The sequence below is a fragment of the Urocitellus parryii genome, chromosome 8, assembly GCF_045843805.1.
Source record: "Urocitellus parryii isolate mUroPar1 chromosome 8, mUroPar1.hap1, whole genome shotgun sequence".
Taxonomy (NCBI): Eukaryota; Metazoa; Chordata; class Mammalia; order Rodentia; family Sciuridae; genus Urocitellus; species Urocitellus parryii.
Genome location: NC_135538.1, coordinates 2,464,570 through 2,484,893, shown reverse-complemented (window position 1 = coordinate 2,484,893; position 20,324 = coordinate 2,464,570). Strand labels below are relative to the sequence as shown.

Below are 20,324 nucleotides of genomic sequence, written 5' to 3'. Positions count from 1 at the left end.
GCTCTCCTCCAAAACTGGAAATTCTGCCTGGATATCTTAAACACCCAGGGAGCGTTTGTATTGCTGATCGACTACCAGACAGCAAGGCCCATGTGCTCCGGAACCCATGAGAACCCATGAACCACAGTGGGGTGAGCGCCTTCTCAGCGCCTCTCCAAACAGCGCCCTGAGGCCTTACCTTTCAAGGTGGCTTTCCTCAGGACCTTCATGGCGTACAGCTGGCCAGCATCAGATCCAGTGACCTTCCTCACCAGGAACACCTGGCAAGCAGAAAACACTCTGAAACTGACCAGACCTCAAACGCAGCCCTCCCGGCGTGACAGGGGCTCCACCGAGGAATCCCCACAGCACAAAGACCCAGCAGGGAGTCTGACCCTCCCCACTGCCAGGAGGAGCCAGCCAGCTGCAGCTCCGTGGGGACCACGGTTGGTCGTGTTCGTAGAGCCATCTGGTCTTGGTGCCACTAACTTTCCATTTGGTACTAGAAGTAACACGACCTCTCTCTTTTTGGAGAATGTTTAGAAAAACAAAATATTCGAAAGTTTTAAGGGAGATAATCTGTTCTATTTTAATAACCCTCTGTAAACTGCCCCCACCATGAAAACCACTCAGAGTTCGTCCTGCCCGGAGAGCGGCGCTGCCCAGCCTTTGAGATCACCAGCTCCCTTACTGGACTCTCCTCACCCAAACAGCACCTGCAGGCAGCTCAGGTCACTGACAGTTGGTTCTAACTGCTCTCAGACACACTCAGCACTTTCTGAGACACTTTGTGAGGTGTATCTGAGGAAAACCAAAAAGAAGAGGGAATTGAGACAGGCTAAGTTTAAACTCCCCTTCCTACTTGGAATAAAATTAGTACAGGAAAAACATTCAGAGGATCCTTTATGAAAAGAAGTCCCCAGGCAAATGGAGATCGTGCTGATTCTCCTACAGATGCTAAACTCGATTCCCCAGAGGCTCTGGCTGCGAGGCAGGCAGAAGAGGCTGCCCACAGGGAGTGGTCTGAGGGCAGAGCTGCCTTACTCCCTCCCAAGGCCTCCCTTTTCAGCCTCAGAAAGCAGAGGACCCGCTCTAAGCAAGTGCCTGGGGCAGTCTGGCTGGACGCAAGGAACCAGACTTGGTGGAATGGAGCCGCGTGCACTGCCCGGAAGTGGGGAGGGGAGGGGGGGAGTTTCTCCCCACAGATGGTCATGTGACCAGTGCTTGCTCTCTCAGGCCTCCCACTGATGAGGACAGAACACTCAGGACTCAGGCAGCACAGGGTCCCGGGCAGACCCTATGAGGGAGAGGCGAGAAGACACAGGTCCCAGCACAGAAGTGGATCCACAGAGCTGACCTCAGTTCCAAGACTGCACCTGTGTCCCAGAGAGACTCACACCTCCAGACCCCAGAGCTGTGCCCACCCGTCCCTCCAGTGTCTGTCACTGCTGCAACCACAGCCCTCCTTGAGCAAGGACACCAGTGTCCGTGGACAACTGCTGAACCCCTCCGCCCAGGGCCGAGAGGCGGGCCGGTTCTATGCAGTGGTGTGCTGCCTGAGGTGCCTGGGTCCTGGGAAACATGGCAGATGGAGGTGGGCTCCCTTTTCTGGGGTTTGAGAACAGTGTTTATTTGGGGCGATGGTGGAACACCTACACACATTTGCACCTCTGCAGGGCTGGTGCAGCCTGGAGAGACAACTTGGGGCTCACCCTCACGGGCACTGACTGCCATGCAGGATATGAGGCACTGAGCCCGTCTGCAGGACCTGGGGATCCCGGTTCTACACACAGCTCTGCCATAGCCGTGCAAGTTACTACAGATGGACAAACTCTGCTATCTTGGAAATGTCCTGCTAGGCCCACGCCTCTCTTGGTGTGGGGGATGAGATTCCCAACAGGCAGGAAGAAGCTTGTCAGCAGTGGTCAGAAGAAGGGATTATTTGCAGACAGAGAAACATCAGGGCCCAACTCCTGAGTCTTCCCTGATACGTATAAGACAACCACACGCAGCACAGTCTAGTTCCCGCCTGAGGCTGCACTTCCATCTACTGTCTGTGGAGACCAGTGAAGCTACAGGCACGTGGCTATGAGTGTTGTGGAGACTTCTCATCAGCCCCTTGCTGGTGCCCAGGAGGCGGGAGGCGGGACATGCAGCAGGAGTCCAGGTGGTAGGCAAGGCTGAAGGATGAGTCCTGGTCCCAGGGAGGCCGCAGGGTCACCACTGAGCCTCTACCCACACCTAGGAGAGGAAGTCGGGTCTCCAAGGTCTGGCAAGGGGGATGGGGTGAGTGACGGCCGGCTGGTGGAAGGGATGGTGCCACTGGCTGCAGGTCAGCTGTTTCCAGTCCAGCAGTTGAGGGGCAGTGACAGTAGTGAGGGGCAGGGTGTGGCCCTCCTCAGTGGAAGTTCTGACTGCATTCAGGGAGCACTGAAAGCTCACTCCCCTGGAGCCTGGACCACCAGAGCCAGGGCACCAGTAGCTGCCAGTTACAATGCAGTTCACACGGTGCCAAACCGTGCGGGTGCTCGCAGGACATCTCTCGCTTCTCACAGGAAGGGCAGCTCCGCTCCACTAATGGGATCAAACTCCTGCTAGTGCCAGGACTTCCAAATCATCGCGTCAGGCGCTCCCACGGCCAGCAGAGGGCTCAGCAGCAGATGCCTGGCACCTTGAGGTGAGCCACCAAGACCGCAGCAGCTTAGACACAATCAGCAGGGCCTGGCCGCACCCTGCGTGGCCCTCTGTGCCCCTGCCAGGCTCCTGCACTGTAGCACTCAACGCCGACGCAGCAAAGGCAGCTTCCGAACAGCTCTGCCGCGTCAGCAGACACAGTCACCTAACCCAGCGGCACACTCCCCCGTGCTACATTTTTAGGACGGCTCCTGCAGCCATGTGGCCCACATACCTGCCACAATTGCAGCCTGGGACAGATGTGATGTCATCCTGAATCGCCCCACTCATTGGGGACCACTGTGGTCCACAGAATCAGCACCTGATGCTCTCAGCACTGGAGTGTGACAGCTGGTCTGCAGTGGGCCAAGCGGCAGGAAAGCAGGCGTCTGACCCATTCCTGTGCTGCCATCCACGGGGTCACAGGAAAGTTCTAAAACTTTAAGATTTTGGTTTGCTTCCTTCTCAGAGTGTGAAAATCATGACCTACAGACCACTCCCAGGACTCCACGGAAGGGAGCCCCAGGAGCAGCAGAGAAACGGGGAGTCGCTCTTCCCAAGAGCACGGGGCTCTGTGCCCAGCTCTGCGCCCGAGAGCAGGAGGTCCACGCCACCCCTCAGCACTCGGCTGTGCCTGGCCACGCTTCATTGCTTTTCCAGGCCATTTTTTAAAAACATTTATTTTATAGTTGGACACAATACTTTTATTTCACTCATTTATTTTTTATGTGGTGCTGAGGATAGAACCCAGGGTCCTGCCCGTGCTACGTGAGCACTCTACCGCTGAGCCACAACCCAGCCCCTCCCCCACTGGGTTCCCGGGCACAGTGCGCCCTGCAGGCCGGAGCTCGGGGCCAGAGCCATCGCCAGCACGCTGTGCTCCATGTGGGGGTGTCGCGGCTTCTAGGCCTCAACTGCTGCAGAAAGAAATTCCACAGCCAGAGACGTTTCGTTCCTCCAGTGTGTTCTGTGTGGGCTGTTGTTGTTGTTTGTTTATAGGAATAATCTTCTTGTGGCACAAGCAGAGAGTAGTGTCTGAGGATCCTGCAGAGGGCCTGGACGGTCAGTGTCCCTGACAGTCGTCCTGCAGACGCTCCTGGGCTCTGGGTGCAGTGCAGCCTACATGCCCAGGTCTCCCCGGCCGAGGCTACATTTTATCCATTTCTCTGTCTCCTGTGTCTTCAGTCATTCAGTGGAGAGGAAGGTGGAGGGGCTCAGAAGCAGGCCAGGCTGTGAGTGGACCCTCCTGCAGGCAGGGCCAGACTCATGCTGGTCTCTGGCTGGAGCGAGGGTGGTGGAATCCAGGACTCTTCTCCCTTAGAGGTGGAAAGGAGGCCCGCCCCTGCTCGAGGCCACGGTGTCTCCTCTTGGCAGCATGGAGAAGTGTGGGCAGCAGAGCCCAGGCTTGTCCTCTGCCTGCTGCTGTTGCCTGGATGGAAAACACAGCCTCGGTGGACGAGCGCAGAGACACTGACCGTGGCTGCTTCCCGCGAGGGCTCTGCTTCCTTCCCAGTAACCTGAGTGAAGCTCTGAGGACCAGCCTCCTGCACCGGGTCCCACTCAGTGCACAGAGGGGGCCTGAGCCTGGCTCCCCTGTCCTGCAGCCTGGGCTGGCCTGGCTGCCACCGCTGGCTCTCAGCGAGCAGGAGCTGAGCCGGCCATCGAGGTGACCTTAGGGCACACCCACCTGAGGGGCTTGTCTCCTTCTGCTTCTCCTCTCTGACCCTCTGAACTTACTCAGTTATTCTTTGTATCATGAGGACACGTGGCTATAACAAGAGAATTCACAAGAGGGCCAGGAGGGCCAAGCGTGGCATATCACGGGGGTCAGCGCTCCAGGGGGATTCTGCCAAAGGCGGTCATTCTACTTGTTTTCCAAGGGTTTCTTTTTTTTATTTTAATTTTTTACCTGTATATAGTCACAGTACCTTTGTTTTATTTATTTATTTTTATGTGGTGCTGAGGATGGAACCCAGGGCCTCGCATGTGCTAGGCGAGCGCTCTGCCACTGAGCCACAACCCCAGCCCCCCCACGGGTTTCTTTTTAAAGCAAAATTAAAATTCAAACTTTGAAGTTTGAACGAAGGAATTGGGAAGCCTTTTCTCTTTTTGTGTTTAATACACTAGTTTTCCAACCAGGGCATTTAAGGGTGGTGGTTCTGCAGTCAGGCACTACTGGACACCTGGAGCCCTGGTCTGCTTCCCCGGGGCCCAGGAAGCTTTTCCTGTCTCCCTGACACCAGGAACTCAGTGCCCCTCTTGGGATGGGGCTGTCGCACCCATGGTGTTTCCAGCAGTAACAGAGCTGGTCACCCACAGCCATGAAACCCGGCAGGCCTCGTCCGTGCTGCGCTGGGGCAAAGACAATTCTGGCCCACGCCTGCAAAGGCTGACTCCACTCATGAAATGACACGTGGGCAGCACCTCGGAAAGGCAGCAAAATGAAGAGAACCCTTGTCTGTGTTTTCAAATCACATTTCTCCAAGAAATAATCTTTCCTATTTTTCTGGTCAGTGGCAAGACATTGAGCTGTCCCCTGAAACAGGCTCTGTGTTCTGCTTTTCATGATGGCTATTTACAGAGTGAGGCTTCACAAACACTACGGGAGCCGTAGTAAATAGCATTTTATAGACCAAAATGGCCTGAATACTGGTGATGTGCAACAGAATAAACACTTTCCTCACCACATTACCCAGCATGACAAAAGATAAATTTCTGCAAACAACTTTATGTGGTCTGTAAGAGATTCTTCAGATATCAGCATACTATTAATCCTACCCTTAAGTGGGATTAAGCTGATTGCATTTTAGTAAAAACTCAGGGGAAGGCTGGAGAGGTCTGGTGGACGTCCACAGGCCACACGAAAGCAGTTGAGGGCCAGGCCGCCCCCCTTCCCTGGAGGAGAGGGCTCCCTGGGCACGGCAGGCCATGCCTGCCATCCACCCTTCACACCACGGGGCAGAGAAGCCAGAGCTTCCCGGGAACAACCCCCAGGCCACCGAGTGAAAGCACCTGTTGGCATCTGCTGTCTCTGGACGTGGCCCAAGTGAAAGGCAGCCTTTCTCATTTCCTGGAAGAAATCAGTTTTTATTGCTGTAATTTGGAGGTGGAAGAAGACAGGAAGCCAGCAGTTCTGGCTACACACGCTGCAGCAGCTGCCAATCACATAAGGTGGGGCCCATTACCATCTTGCAGGAGGGGAGACACTCTGAGAGGCAAAGGAGCTTTGCTCGGAGGCTAAGGGAGCCAGTTGTGCCCCAGCCTTCCGGATGTCAGGTGGCCAATCCAGAGAGGTGTTTTTCCTCCTTCTCTTATTCTACTGTTCTGAGCTTTGTTTAAAAAGCTAGCTGTTAGGATGCACTGCCACAGATGCTCTGGCTCAAGCTCAACTGCCCCCTCCCCTGGGTGACCAACGGAACCTCGGGAGCAGCTGGGGAGGCCAGGCTCCATGGTTTTGAGGGGGAGGGCGGTCCCCACTGGACACAACTCCCTGATGGGCACAGGCTGCAGGTCACCTGGGCTGTGCTGAGCTAGGGCCATCTGTACTTCTCATTCTGTCAGGTGTGGCCCCTGTGTCCTTGATGCTCAGGAGTGAGACCCTCTTGCACCCATCCGGGAGCTGAACTTACCTTCCCATAGGACCCTTGTCCTAAAACCTTCAGCAGCTCAAACTGGGAAGGGTCGGCCTTCTCAAACCCTTCTTTGACATGGTGACTGATGTCGATCTCCTTCACGATGCCTTCCTCCTGCGGAGAAGAGCAGTACACAGTGACACAGGGGCAGGGTCCCTGGAGTTGCCCTAGCGCCTCCCTCCACTGCAGTCACTGGGACTGGCTCTGCCACAGACTTCCGGGATTGGAGGGACGTCTGTGACACCATGCAGCTTTACGGAATCATCCCAGTTAGTTTGCTGGCATGTGAGCCTCTAATTGTTTCTTTTCTGCAGGGATTTTTGTCATTTGGTCCTACCAGTACCTCTGGGAAACCTACAAGTAGTCTCAATGAAACCCATTCTTCTTCACAATTTGAGCAAAACCTTTGGTTGGGGTGACCAGCAGCCACAGAACAGACAGCCTAGGGGGTCGGCTCAGTGTCTGCACGCTGCGCTCAGAAGGGCACGGACAGGTTCCCACGTGTGACGTCAATGGTGACATGCAGGTGGTCTGGTCGCCTCTCCTCCCCATTCACACTATCCCTGATGTTTTTGACAGCTGATGTGATGAACGCTTCCTTGCCACCCTATGGATTATATTTTAGAAGCAGTGAGAAAGTTTCCTCCAATCTAGAAGCAAGAATTTCCTGTACGAAAAAGAACCTCCATCTGTGAGATGAAGCCTCGACAGAGATCACGTTCATGCCAAGCTGCCCCAGGCACAGACACCGGGCGGCACTTGCACAGGTAGGTGGGCTTTCTGCCCAGTGCCCCTGTCAGGTGAGGACCCGGAGAGCGGCCGCTTCCCGACTGGAGCCTTCTCTTCTCCAAGGCATCTCTGCGCCCCTGAGAGACTCCTCCTGGCCTCCTGGACACGGGGGGAAGGCGCTTTCAGTGACACAGCAGAGAGCCACGAGGAAGTCAGGCAGAGCAGGCACGGGGCCCTGGACACCCAGGTCCCGCAGTCCTGCGGAGGGCACCTCTGCTCCTCACGCTCCCAGCCCAGGACTCACTGTCCAGCCACACGCCTCTTCCCTGTGCTTCAAATGAAACCCCAGCAGCAACCATCTGCCTTAGACGTCTGAATCACCTCTAAGGTTACTGCTTTCCCTCCGGGAACTGCAAGAGCAGAGAAGGGAAGGGCCTGTGTGCTCCGCGTCCCATCCTGACAGTTCCTGGAAGCTTCCTGATCTCCACATGGTGGAGGACTATTTGCCACTTTGGTAAAAACAATGTTCTTTTCTTGGAAACGCAAACACCATGGCCCCAGTTCTCTCTGGCTGGTTGTAAGGTTTACAGAAGCTCACTTACAAGACACAGGATTTACTTCTTGAACAGATAAGTAAAACCCTGGGGTGCCAGCAGGCTCCGTGCTGACAGCACAGTTTTGGGCGGTGGCTTTGAGGACAACCCAGCACTGTAGCTCAGATGTTCTGAACCCCAGGGCCACCAGAGCCACGGGAAGCTCCAGGTTTTGTAGTGAACTCTTCCAACTTACAACAGGGAAAACAGTCAGCAGGGGCCCTGGGGCTGCGGGTGTGTCACGGCCCTATCCACCAGGAAAGCCCTGCAGGTGGCTGGAGAGGCCCAAAGCCAACCCACACCCGCTGGGCACAGAGATGCTATCTTTTTCTGCCACTGACCCACCACTGGAAGAAGGAACTGGGAAGATTGTCTGTCATTTAAATGAGATGCTCCTTTTCTGTTACAAAACCCTCTCCCTGGGTCAAGAAGTCCTCTGCCCATAGCACAGAGGCAGTGGGGTGACGTGAGTCATCCGAATCCCAACCTCCCTCCTAAACAGCCCCAGCCCTGCCTTACCTAAGGTCACAGTCCCCTCAGTGCACCTCTCTGGGCTCCAGTGGGAAGGTGAACGTGAGCAGCCACACTGCTGAACCAGAGTCAGATGTGATTGCTGTCCAGAGGCTCAGGGCAGGAGGGAGAATGAAAGTGGCCAGGGACACGGGCCAAAGAGGCTTGGACTCCCACACTGGTCTCTGCCTGAGGCCAGTTTCACAGCACTCGGGTGTGCTTCAGGAGCTCTTTTGGAAGGTTGGAGAATCACAAGTAAAAAATAAGCCCCCCTCCCCCACTACGGTCACCATCCCTCCCCCCCCCCCCCCCCCCCCCCGCTGCTGCCCCGAGGGACAGGCCATCCCGCAGGCTTGCCCAGCCGGAGCTGGCAGCACCAAGGCGAGTGCCTGCCCTCGGGGAATCGGCCATGAACTCCGCTCCTCTTGATGCCAGCCACCTCCCCAGCCCCTGGCAGGCCACGCTCTTAAGCCAGCTTCAGAGCTCCTGCCAACACAGACCAGCACCGCAGGCCACCCCTGCTTCCCTGATCTCAGCCACGTACCTTCTTGAGTTATGGCCCTAACATTTCAAATCACACATTTAAATGCAAACACCTACCAGCATTTACAAGATGTGTGCACATTCTTGCTGTCAAAGGGTTTAGAGAAAATGGACCCCAAGCACAAATAAAACTTCATCTCCTAGAACGGCATTTGAAACTCCAGATTTCTCTCCTGATAATACCTTGATACAGCTAGCTTATCATTTAAAATCAGTAAGGTCTCACCAACCACTCAACAGAATCTCAACTAGCAACAGAAAAAAGAACCAACACGGTCCCATCTGAGAGCTCAGAGTTCTGAGTTCACAGTGACGTTGGGTCTGAACTTGCTTGAGGACACCTAACTATGTCCCAAGAACTAAGACAAAACTGGAGCTCAGGGAACCCAGTGGTGATGCAGGGCAGAGCAGGGCAGTGTCCACAGAAAGCAGCTGGGCAGGAGAAGGAAGGAGGGTCCCGGCCAGGCTGCTCCCCACTGTCCCCGGACACCTAAAGGACCAGGAGAACAAAACGGTCCCTGCCTCACTGTGAAGTGACATCTGTGACCTCTCCTTGGTGAGGCAGGCCGTTCTGTCTAGAACACTACGCGACGTGCACGCCATCCCCCAGGGAAACAGTCTGCTCCTAAATCCACGCCACCCGGGTGCTCTACACTTGGTTCTGAGCATAGTGCCTGGGAAGAGTGTTTTTAAACTAACTTGAGAGATGGAAAGAGAAGCGGGTACCACGACCAGGTGCTGGCCCCACAGGCGAAGACGCCAAAAGGTTGCAATGTGAGAAAGAAGCTAGAGACATGAACAGTCTGAACCACGTCCATCCATGGACACCGTCACGACCATGCTTCCAAAACCCCTGCGGAGCATCATCCGACAGTCCTGAGGCTGCACTGCCTCACCGGCTTCAGCAGTGCTCCCAGGGGCTGGGAAGCTGCAAGAACAGCCCCACAGCACGTCTCGGAGCTGGACCCCAGCGGCGCTAACTCTCCTCTCCCTGTCAAAGCCGCCCCCTCAGGGAATTCCTGTTCTGAATCATCTGCTGTTCATGTCATTAAAAGTATAATATTTATGAAAAGAAAATGCAAATTAAAAGTTGTGGGAGAGTATTGATAAAAATATAGGAAATAAAAATTAGACAAGTGTTAAGATTTATTTCCAAAAAAAGGGAGAGGTCATTCTAGAAATCAGAGCTGCATGCAGGATTTCAATTCTCAGAAAATTATAGAATAAGTTTGCAGGGTTTGTTTATAAAAATACAGCAACAAGGACAACACCTCAAAGCTGTACCCACAGTCTGTGGGTGAGCCCTGCTCTGCTTCTGAGGTTAAGACATCAGGGGATGCGGCCACAGCGAGACGCGGGCCTGATTTTGATGAGACTTGGGACACTCTTTCCTGCAGCTCAGCTAGGCCAGGGGCCAACCATGCCATGGAGGTCCAAGGAAGGAGCACCAGGAGCCACTCTTCACGGTACACACACAGGACCTGCTCATCCAAGAACGTCTTGTTCAGATGTCTCAGCACAGCCACAGTGCCACCTGCATCACGACCACCCAGAGGATCTGCTGGATTCGCAGACTCCAGGCCCAGGGGAGGACGACATGGAGGCCAACTTTGTCTTGGGGGACAGCGGAGACACCTAGCAAGCTCGAGGCTGGTTTCATAGCCTCCCAGGGCAGGGGAACTGGCGACAATTCCCACAGCTTGCCCCAGGGGACTTCTGGTCCACCCCTGCAGAAAATGAGTCCTCTGGGAGCTGCATCCCGTTGTTAAGAACAAACCAGGACAAAGTCCGCCTCTGTGCCCACCTAAGGTGTCTCCCCACACCCACACGGGCCCTGACACATGCAAACACACAGGACCAGAGGAACCTCTTCTTCTGGACAGGTCGGGTTGATGGTCTGGACAGGATTCCTGCGCTAGGGCGGCGGTGTTCAGAAGTCAACGGCTGCACACTGAGAGCTGCTGCCTATCAGTCCATCCTAGTTTGAGAGGACTGAATGGCAGCTGAGGCAGGTGGGGCCTGGCTGGAGGAGGTGGGCCACTGAGGTGTGCCCTGGAAGGGTGCATCTTCCCCCCAGCTCCCGCTGGTTCCTGGCAGCCTCGAGCAAAGCGGCTTCCCTCCCCCACGCCCTTCAGCCATGGTGCACCACCTCACCTCCGGCCCAGAACAATGGAGTCGGCTGTCAGTGGACAGAGACCTTTGAAACTGAGATCCCTGACTAAACGTTCCCTCCTTTAAGTTCTTGTTGAGTATTTAACTGGTCACAGGGATGAATTCAGACTGTGATGCCAGGATCCATGCGTGGTTCCACTCTGGCCAGGGCCCAGGGAATGTCGGAGAGGTAGTAGCTGCTGAGTCCCAGGGTCTTCTCTGCTCTCTAAATTGCCCCTTACGAGTCTCAGCAAACGTGTCACTTTCACTGGTGAGAAGGAAGGTGCAGTGAAACCCGAGGGCCAGCCGCATCATCCAATCCATAGAAAACCATCCTACAGAAAGCTCCATGTCTCTGAAGGGCTAAATATAGGCTGAGCCACCAAGAACAGCAGCATCAAGGGCAGGAATCAGGCCAGCCACGGGGCACGTGCTGGGGAGCGGTACAGCAGGGCTGGCTTTATTTAAGAATAAGACTGTCCCAGAATACAAGAGGAGGGGAGCAGGAGGGAGAAGGCCGAGACCGGCATGGAAAAGGCTGCTGGAATGTCATACAGCAGATGCAAGCTCTGAAATTTCAGGAGCGTGACACAGTACACCGAGGAGGGGAAAGAGGCCTCCTCCACGCTGCGGATCTGCTTTCCTGCCTGGTGAACAGATCCGTCCTGATGATGCTCATGCGGTGGGACCCCTGGAGGGGCAGACTTGCGAGTGCGTGGCAGAGCTCCCTCTTCTCACCCACCCGGCGTCTTTTCTTTTTCTTGCCAGAAAGGTGATTCAGTGCACGAGAGGCTGCAGAAGCAAGAGTGGTCACGGATGTCACCACACATGACAATAAACAAGGACTGGGCCAGGGCCTTCCTTATCTCAGGAAAACACTGAGATTTAAAAGCAGTGACAATGTCAAATGCTGGTGAAGATGCAGAGAAGTCGGGCCTTCCGTGCTGGATGTGAAGGGGACTGGCCAATCTGCAACCGTCTGGCGGGTCCCCTATAAAGCCACACGTGTCTGAGCACACGTCATGGCGACCGACTCCAGGGCACCCGCCACCTCCCCACCTGGCACACCAGTGTTGACTACAGCTTCGCCTCCACAGGGCACCCAGACGTGTCCCAGTGTGGCGGTCCATGGTGGCACAGCAGGCCAGGGACACGGGTGCAGCAGAAGGATGACCTGCAGCTGGGCACAGCCGGCACACAGACATCCAGAGAACCGCACTGAGGGACCAGCCTGTCCCAAGATGACAGGACCTGTGGCTCCACGTTGGCCACGTTCCTGACACGCAGAACCATGGGGAATCCAGGTCCATGGCTGAGGGGAGGGGCGGAGTGCAGACCCACACACACCCGTGTACAACTGGGGGGCCCGAGTCGGGCCTGTCAACGGCACTGGGTGTCTAGCCCTGGTTCACCACGGCCTCCCGCTACACGGGACCTAGGAGGTCTTCTCCATGCTGCATTTTGCAGATTTCTGTGACCCTATAATCACTATTTTTTAATGCTTAAAAAATGACTTTGAAGTTTGTTTGGCAATATTGAAATCCTTTGTTATAGGATTTAAAGGAGTAAAATAAATCTTATGTCCATTAGTACTACTATGACATCTAAAATGTTTTGCAGGAAAACACATTAAGAAATTAGAAGTAGTAGCAGAGAATATAAATAATTAATATGCTTTCCTTTGTTTCTCAAACTTCTTTTCCATCAATATAAAACTGATCAAGATGATGCAATCTTCCATATAAGAAAACGTACACAACTAAAGCCACACTACTAGCTGTCCTAGTGGAGTCCAACAGTCACCCACTGCGGTCACCCCAGCTGTACTGACATACCACAAGAGTCAAGGCAAAAGTAGCTGTGATTTTGAAAGACTAGTAATACCACATAATTTGTGATAGAAAACAATAAAAAAGAATCCAGATAGTATTTCTGAAGGCAGATGATAAAATTAGTGAAAAATGATGACTAGATATTATTAAAGATTTTAAAATTTTAATGCTCAACTTGCAAAATTCAGCTTTTGCATTAACACAGAACCTCCAACCAGAGCACAGATGGAAAATGGCCCTCTGGGCAATGTGGAAAGAGCCTCCCCCCAGGGTAGGTGGCCAGGAGTTAATGGGGGTTTCCCTGGGAGGAGAGGTGTGTGAGGGGGTGGGGGGATCAATTTGCTGGAAACATTAAAGAAAGGAAAGCACTTGTTTAAAGTGAAATCAGGGGCTACGGCTGCTACAGCTGATGGGACAACTGGACATGCAGCTCTCCAGATACGAGCGAGAGCATCCTCATCGGCTCGCCTGGCCACTGGCAAGGCAGTGGATGGCGCTTGTGTCAGGCGTGGCTGCTGGGGGTCTGCAGCAGGTTCCCCAGGAACAGCACTCCTGACGGGAGGCGGATGTGTAAATGAGGTGCTCGAGCAGAGAAAGAGAACTATTTCTGTCCACACTCCACGGACCAGACACTTTTCAGTTTCTGCTAGAAGCAGATCATCGGTTCAGTCTTCAGAGAGACTGCCGTCGGGCAGCTGCCCTGGCCGTGGATGTGGCTAACGGCGCTCAATGGCCCCCAGCCCACCCGAAGTCATGTTGCCCTCTACCCCTGGCCTGCAGGCCTGTCGGGGCTGGGGAACTTGGCTCAGAAGGAGGCTGCAGATGGAGCAAGCTCATGTTGAGACCCACACACATCAGCTTTTGCCAACATGAGCCATAAAGCCCAGACTTCCAAACATCATGAGCACAGAAGAATTTCAAGAGGTGTGAGAAATCTGTCTACACTGCAGTGTCCCCTTGGACCATCTCACCACACTGCTCACTCCTAAGATCAGCATTTCCACTGTTATTCAACAAGCACAGAGAATCTAAAGACCCACTGCAGGGGCCACGAAGAATCTGGCCGATTAAAACTCCACAGCAGATGGTTCCACCTCCCTTCCCTCCTTGCTGCCCAGTCACCTGGCTCTTGGTGAGAAAGAGGCTTCCTGGCCTGGGCCCCCTTGTAGGAGACACAGGGCTGGTGCCAGGACTACATGCAAGGTGGGTCTCCCACTCCCCGACTCCTCCGGATAGGGCACTCTGCCTACTCCACTCCGTCGTGCCCCTTTCTCCCTAACAGAGCACCAGCACACGACATCTCCCCAAAAACACGTGCACAGGCTCAATGAAAACATCCCAGAATGGCTGCAGGGTGGCGCAGGCCCGCCAGCCGGCGCTGCGCAGGACGCAGCACTCAAAGCCCTGTCAGCAGAGCCCCCGTGCAGTGCGAGCTTACTAATGCGATGAGACTATCCCTGCATATGGTGCAGGACGTGGGCATGACAACTTTCCACACCCTTGAAGCCGGTTTGCATTAGACATGATTTTTAAGCTCAAAGAAATTATATTCTGAAGGTTTCAAAACCCTACCCTAGCTTGAAGTTTGGCAAACTGTGTCAGCGTGTGCAACACTGCTGGGTTTGTTGCCCCATGGAGATCGCACGCCTTGGCAGGTGAGACTCTGGTGATGAGGGAAGACCCCAAAGGTTTGGGGTGTTCTGGCTAGTACACTAGAAAAGTGGTTGGAGACGTGGATAGGAAACCATCCGCTGAGGATGCCATTCTGAATGCCAAGGTGAGGTCCTATCATGCTCTAAACACAAAGGAGGCCAGGTCTGGTTTCTGTGGCACACAAGATGGGCCAACTCCACCCCTGAGCCTGACCTGCGGGTGCAGGCTGGGGTCCTGGCAACAGCTGAGGGAGCTCAAGGGCACTGCCAACTCTGCAGTCAAGGCCTGGTGCTGGCTGCATGTGAACTGAATGATTTCACTGTCATTAATTAACACAAGGCCACACGCTAATGCAGAATTGCCTGATTTAACATCCTCATTAGAAATGCACCAGGATATTCCATGCTCTCCCAGACACACACCCACGCACGCACACGTGCAGCTGGCCACTGCTTGGGCAGCCTGCTGGTGAGGGCTGCACCATTAGGCTGCACTCATACCCACAGGTATCCAGTACTGTGTCCTCTCAATTGGGTTTGGGTTAAACCTCCCAATGTAAGACAGTACTTAGAATAAACATTTATAAGGAAAGGCCGTCACTGGTACTCCATGAGTGGGCAGCACCGGGCAGAGCAGGAAGGAGCCTCAGCACACACTGGCTCATCTGTTGTTAGAGGACTTCGGTGCTGAGCCAAACACAGGGTGCTGTTCAAACAGACTTGACAAATTTCTCTGTCATTTACAATCCGAGTAATTCATTTAAAAAAGAAAACCAGCCCACTATCATCTGCTTTTGTTTATTTCCAGTTGGTTCTTCATTCCTGAGTGACAGCTTTGGAACACTGGTGCGAATCCCCACTGTGTCTCGCATCCACACCGCGTCCTTGGGTCTTACCCAGCACTCGGTCCTGCTGACAAAGACAGTAGGTCAAAGTCTGCTTACGGGAAACTGCACTGGGGTCTCAGGAGGGCCTCACCAGCAGCTGCCCAAGCAGGGCTGGGGTGTGCTGGTGTAGGCATGTGCTTCTGGGAGAGCACGGAGTATTCTAGGGAACTGGAGCAGCCGCCACTGATACAGTTCATAAGTTCAACTTTCAGCCACTTCTTCCCACAGAGCGACATTTTTTTCTTATTATACTTTAAATTTTTAAAATAATTTTTAACCAGAAAATAACTATACCCCTTTCTCATAAGTAAGATTTCTATAAATTTTCACTAGATCATGCAAGTTTTAACTGAAGTTTCAACCCCCATATTCCCAGGTTGTTGGGCTGATTTTATAAACCTGAAGGTGGTATATAAACTTCACCCGCCTCCTTTTACTGTGAAAATCAATGCAAAGAAGAATTAACAATTGAACTAGGAGCTGCTGGCTGGCTGGAAATCCCAGAGGAATTTCTATTCCAGCTCTGTTCCTCTTCCCAACTCCGGATGTGCATCCTGTTTGGGGAGGCAAAGAGAAACACTCTGAGCTACCACCACCACCTGGTCAGGAGGCCTGGTCCCACGTGAAGGGAGACGAGTGCGTGCGTGCCAGCAGGAGGGAGGGCGCTCGTTCCAGCACAGGGGGAAGCCTCCTTCCCCTGGGTCCTGAGACGGGTGCAGGAGCGAGCTCGGCCAGCCTGCTGTCTGGACCCTGAGAGCTGCCCACGGTTCTCCTGGGAAAGCCGACCTGGGCTGGTCCATGCGGGGCCGAGGACGAGCTGCCTTGCACATTGCAGCACTGCACAGATCACAAGTGTGTCCAGCCCGCTTCACGAAGAAGGCCATGAGTTTCACAAAGATGAGTTGCCAACTGAGGAAACCTGACTTGGGAATGACTCAAGGGTCAAGCTCAGGCCTCTTCCCTGAGCAGCCAGAATGCCATTCAGGTAACAGAGAAAACAAGAGCTCAGTGGATGACTCAGAGAACTGCCCGGTTCTCTAGTGGTCTGGTCTCCAATTCTGGAACAGCCTGAACCAGGAGTGAGTGTGAACCTAGGGGACACGTTTGCTTTCTGCACAGGTGACAGCGGTCTCCAGGTGGGACAGGAGGATCCTGCAGGCCTGGTTACTCAGGCACCTCCAGGAGGCCCCACCGCCATCAGCATTTGAGATTTCTTTATTCTAAAAGAGGACACAGCCATCCCATGGGACAGCGGTTTTGGCTTCTCACCCAGCCATCCCCTTTCCCTGCGGCTGAGACTGAAGGCATGTCTAGGACCCAGGTCTCTGAGTGCCAGGCAGGCATCAGGAGGCACCTTGTCACAGGAGTCCTCGCCCCACACATTCCAGAGGCTGTGTGGCCCGCGGCCTCCACCTGCAGGGCAGGAGGGCCTGAAGCACAGGGCTCCGCTCACCCAGCTGACTGCGGTGTCCCTGGTATGCCAGCCTCACTCCTGCTGCCTCGGGAGCCTGGTGGTTCCTCTCACACTCGACCTCGGGGCCACGACTATTTGTGAGCCCTGAAAACCACCCACCTGTGCCCCTCTCTACCTCTGAGTCCACTGGTCTTGGCCGCACAGTCACCTGCATCCTAGAAGGAAGCCAGGCCAGCAGGGGCTGTGGCTGAGGAGACGGCGGGGCCGCCACTGGCCCAGGGAAGGAGGTGGCCAGGCTCCCTGGAATAGACTGGGGTGGGGGCGGGTGCTCGGCCCACAGGTGCAGGGAGAATCCGCGGAACAAACTCTGAACGCTCTGCCTGAGGGAACTTCGCTTCCCGGACAGTCTGCAGGCTTCCTAAGTCCTCTGACCAAAGTGCACCAACCCTGCTGGGTGCTCACATGGAAGGACGTCTGTCCTGCTGGGGCAGGTCCTCCGGGGCCTGCTCAGGCGGCGTGATGGGCATGACCTCGGTGCTCTCAGGAGGCAAGTGCCAGGACAGGCACCAGCCAGTGCTCCTCGCCAAGCATGCCTCCTTTCCCAGCAGCCCAAAGCCAGCCGCCCGTGCCCTGGCAGGTGCCTGCCCCACACACTGCTGGCTGGACATGACAATGTCTCTTGGGAAGGGGACACACTCAGGTCAAAAGGCACCGAGGCTTTGTTCATGGGCATGGAGGGAATGGCTGGGCTGAATTCTCACAGTCCTCCTCCAGCCAGACTCTAGTGGAGGTACCATCTGGTCTCAGAGTTTCCCTGTCACCCAGGTTGAAAGGAGGAAAATCAGATTGTGTTTCCTTGTGTGTCTGTGTGTCTTCAAAAGGCTTTAATAAAGTATTAGGCCTCTAGTAAAGTACTAGGCTTGTGGCAAAGGCTACAGACGACCCACGGAGACAACAGAGTACCTCGCAAGGAGTCCAGCTGCTCCCAGCAATATCAAGAGGTCAGAATAAGACCTGGAATGCTCGCCCCACCGCAGACTCCTTCTTGGAGAGTCCTCCCTGTCCTCGGGTCTGGTAATTGTCTTCACAGTGTCTTACCCAGCTCACTGCAGGGACGGACCTGCACGGCAGTGTCCTACCCCAGCTCACTGTAGGGATGGACCTGCCACAGCAGTGTCCTACCCCAGCTCACTGTAGGGATGGACCTGCCACAGCAGTGTCCTACCCCAGCTCACTGTAGGGATGGACCTGCACGGCAGTGTCCTACCCCAGCTCACTGTAGGGATGGACCTGCCACAGCAGTGTCCTACCCCAGCTCACTGTAGGGATGGACCTGCCACGGCAGTGTCCTACCCCAGCTCACTGTAGGGATGGACCTGCCACGGCAGTGTCCTACCCCAGCTCACTGTAGGGATGGACCTGCACGGCAGTGTCCTACCCCAGCTCACTGTAGGGACCTGCCACGGCAGTGTCCTACCCCAGCTCACTGTGGGGACAGACCTGCACGGCAGTGTCCTACCCCAGCTCACTGTAGGGACCTGCCACAGCAGTGTCCTACCCCAGCTCACTGTAGGGACCTGCCAGGGCAGTGTCCTACCCCAGCTCACTGTGGGGACAGACCTGCACGGCAGGTTCCAGGGTTCTCCAGGGAAGCGGCAGGCAGCAGAGAGGCCGAGGCAGACACAGCGCAGGAGGGCTCACCTGTACCGAGGCGCCGAGGTCTGCAGGCGGCGAGTGGAGAGCCAGCCGAGCCTGTGCTTCAGACCTCGCCCAGCTCTGCAGCCAGGCAGGGAGTCCCCCACCTGCTGGCCTTCTGTTCTAATCAGGCCTTCCACTAGCTTGGCAAGACCCGCCAGCTGAGAACCGTCTCACCTACTCAGTTACAAAGTGAAACACCGAACCCACCCAAGACACCCGACAGACACCCCGGGATAACGTCTGGCAAAGCACCCGGGTGTCCCACGGCCCAACCAATTGGATACACTAAATTCACCTGCATCACAAATGAACTGGGACGTGTGTGTGAGTGACAGCACTTAGGGCCCTGTTAAAGGATGGGGATGCTGGGGACGCGTGGGGCTGGTGTCCAAGCTCTTGATGGATGGCTGCTGTGCCTGGGAGTCGAAACGTGCCTGAAACCTCACTAGTAGCTGCTCAGCACCATTAAAAGAAAGGCTGTCCAAGAGAGGGGGCGACTTTGAAGAAGAGGTGTACCACAGACCTCTGGGGAAGCCCCGGGGCCAGGAGGCCCACGGTCACGGGTCTTCATGAACAATGGCCGGCGACCCTTGGTGCACAGACCTGTGTGTGTGCCCTCCCTGAGCCAAGTGCCACCGCCAATGAGGAGATGTGGAGCCTGTGTGAGGCAGAACCCCTGGCAGACCGTCCCATGGAGCTTCAGGGGGGGGAGGTGACAAGGGAAAGGGCTGTGCCTTCGCCTTGGTTGGGCTGCCAAACAAGTTCTGCCCTTAAAATAAAGGCTTGTGGATGCCTGGATTTCAAATCTCCCGACACGCCACCTCACCGTGAGGGCTGGGAGAGGAGGGCCCTGCCACTGGGCCATGGTGTGCCCTGCAGGACCATACCACCATGTAGCAGGCAGCCGGAGGTGGGGACGAGCTCCTCAAGGTCCTGTGCGAACTCAGGCCGGTGGCTTAGGAAACATCAAGGGTAGGAACTTGTGGCATCAATTTTACTGGCGCCACCTCACTTTTCAAATTGAAGGTTCCTCAAACACTTTCTAAACCCCAGACTCGTCACATCAGAGCAGATGAGAATGAGCAGGAACAGTCTGGTAAGGGAAGAGGAGCTGTTCACGTCCTTGTGAAGAACACACCGCGGGTCAAGACACACCACCAGTGGACGTCACTGCTGGGTTCAGACCCTTGTATGAGTAAAAAGGTGAGCCTGGTCCCTGCAGGCGACCAGAACACAGGAACTGGCACACACCACGGTGCTGAGGAGGAACTGGGAAAAGACGCAAGCTTACAGAGAGGCCAGCCGCAGGGACTTCCTCGACAGCTGTGCTGGAGGACCACGGAGAGTCACCTACGAGACTTCTGCTCGGCTGAGACAGGTGGGCACCGGGCACAGCAGTCTCCAGTGGCCCCAGGGAACTGCTGTAGCAGACACACCTGCACCTCTACGGTCACCTCCAGAGGACAAGGCCTAGAGAGAAAATGTCGTGTGACACGGTGGGGGGACTGAGTTCCAAGAGCCTGGGCTGGAGCCCTACTTCAGTGGGTCTCCATGAAAACAACAGACTGCTGCTTCCAAGAGCAACTGTCCTGGTATTTCTTTCAAGGTCTTAACAAGTACCTTACAATACGACGAGTCATAGCCAAACACAAGGGAGGCAGAGGAGACAGAGGACCACTCCAGGGAGAGGCCGAGTCCACACAGGACTTGAAACAGGTTGTCAGAGTTCAGGAGGACTGGTCTTGACCAGAACGTGCTCACAGGGCATCCCAGGGCATCTCGGGAAACTCGTTCAGTTGCAGAGCAAAAGGTGCTCTGAGCTGACACTGAGAGGCCACGCTAAGCCCTATAATGTGCTGATATTAAGAGGCCACGCTAAGCCCTGTAACATGCACTTTGCATCCCAGGCAGGAAGGAGCTTCCTAAGTACCTGTGGGGATACTTCTGTACCTGCCTCATGGAGGCATGCCCAGACTGGCAGCTGGTGTTGACAAGCAGGCCTGACCTGTCACTTAAATGACCGCTAGTATT

The 20,324-nt window shown here is 54.9% G+C and overlaps 1 protein-coding gene across 3 annotated transcripts in view; it reads right to left on the bottom strand.

Annotated features, from left to right (window-relative positions):
• Rps6ka2 (ribosomal protein S6 kinase A2) overlaps nucleotides 1-20,324 on the bottom strand; it is a 194,381-nt gene that overhangs the window by 74,479 nt on the left and 99,578 nt on the right. For 2 of the 3 annotated variants that reach the window (XM_026379542.2, XM_026379541.2), the window contains exons 2-3: nucleotides 6,282-6,398; nucleotides 179-260 (exon numbers count right to left, since the gene is read on the bottom strand). In XM_026379542.2, coding sequence (XP_026235327.1) covers nucleotides 179-260; nucleotides 6,282-6,398 — 199 coding nt within the window. Of the gene's footprint in view, nucleotides 1-178; nucleotides 261-684; nucleotides 720-6,281; nucleotides 6,399-20,324 lie in introns of those variants that run through there. The other variant, XM_026379543.2, reaches the window with a different exon arrangement.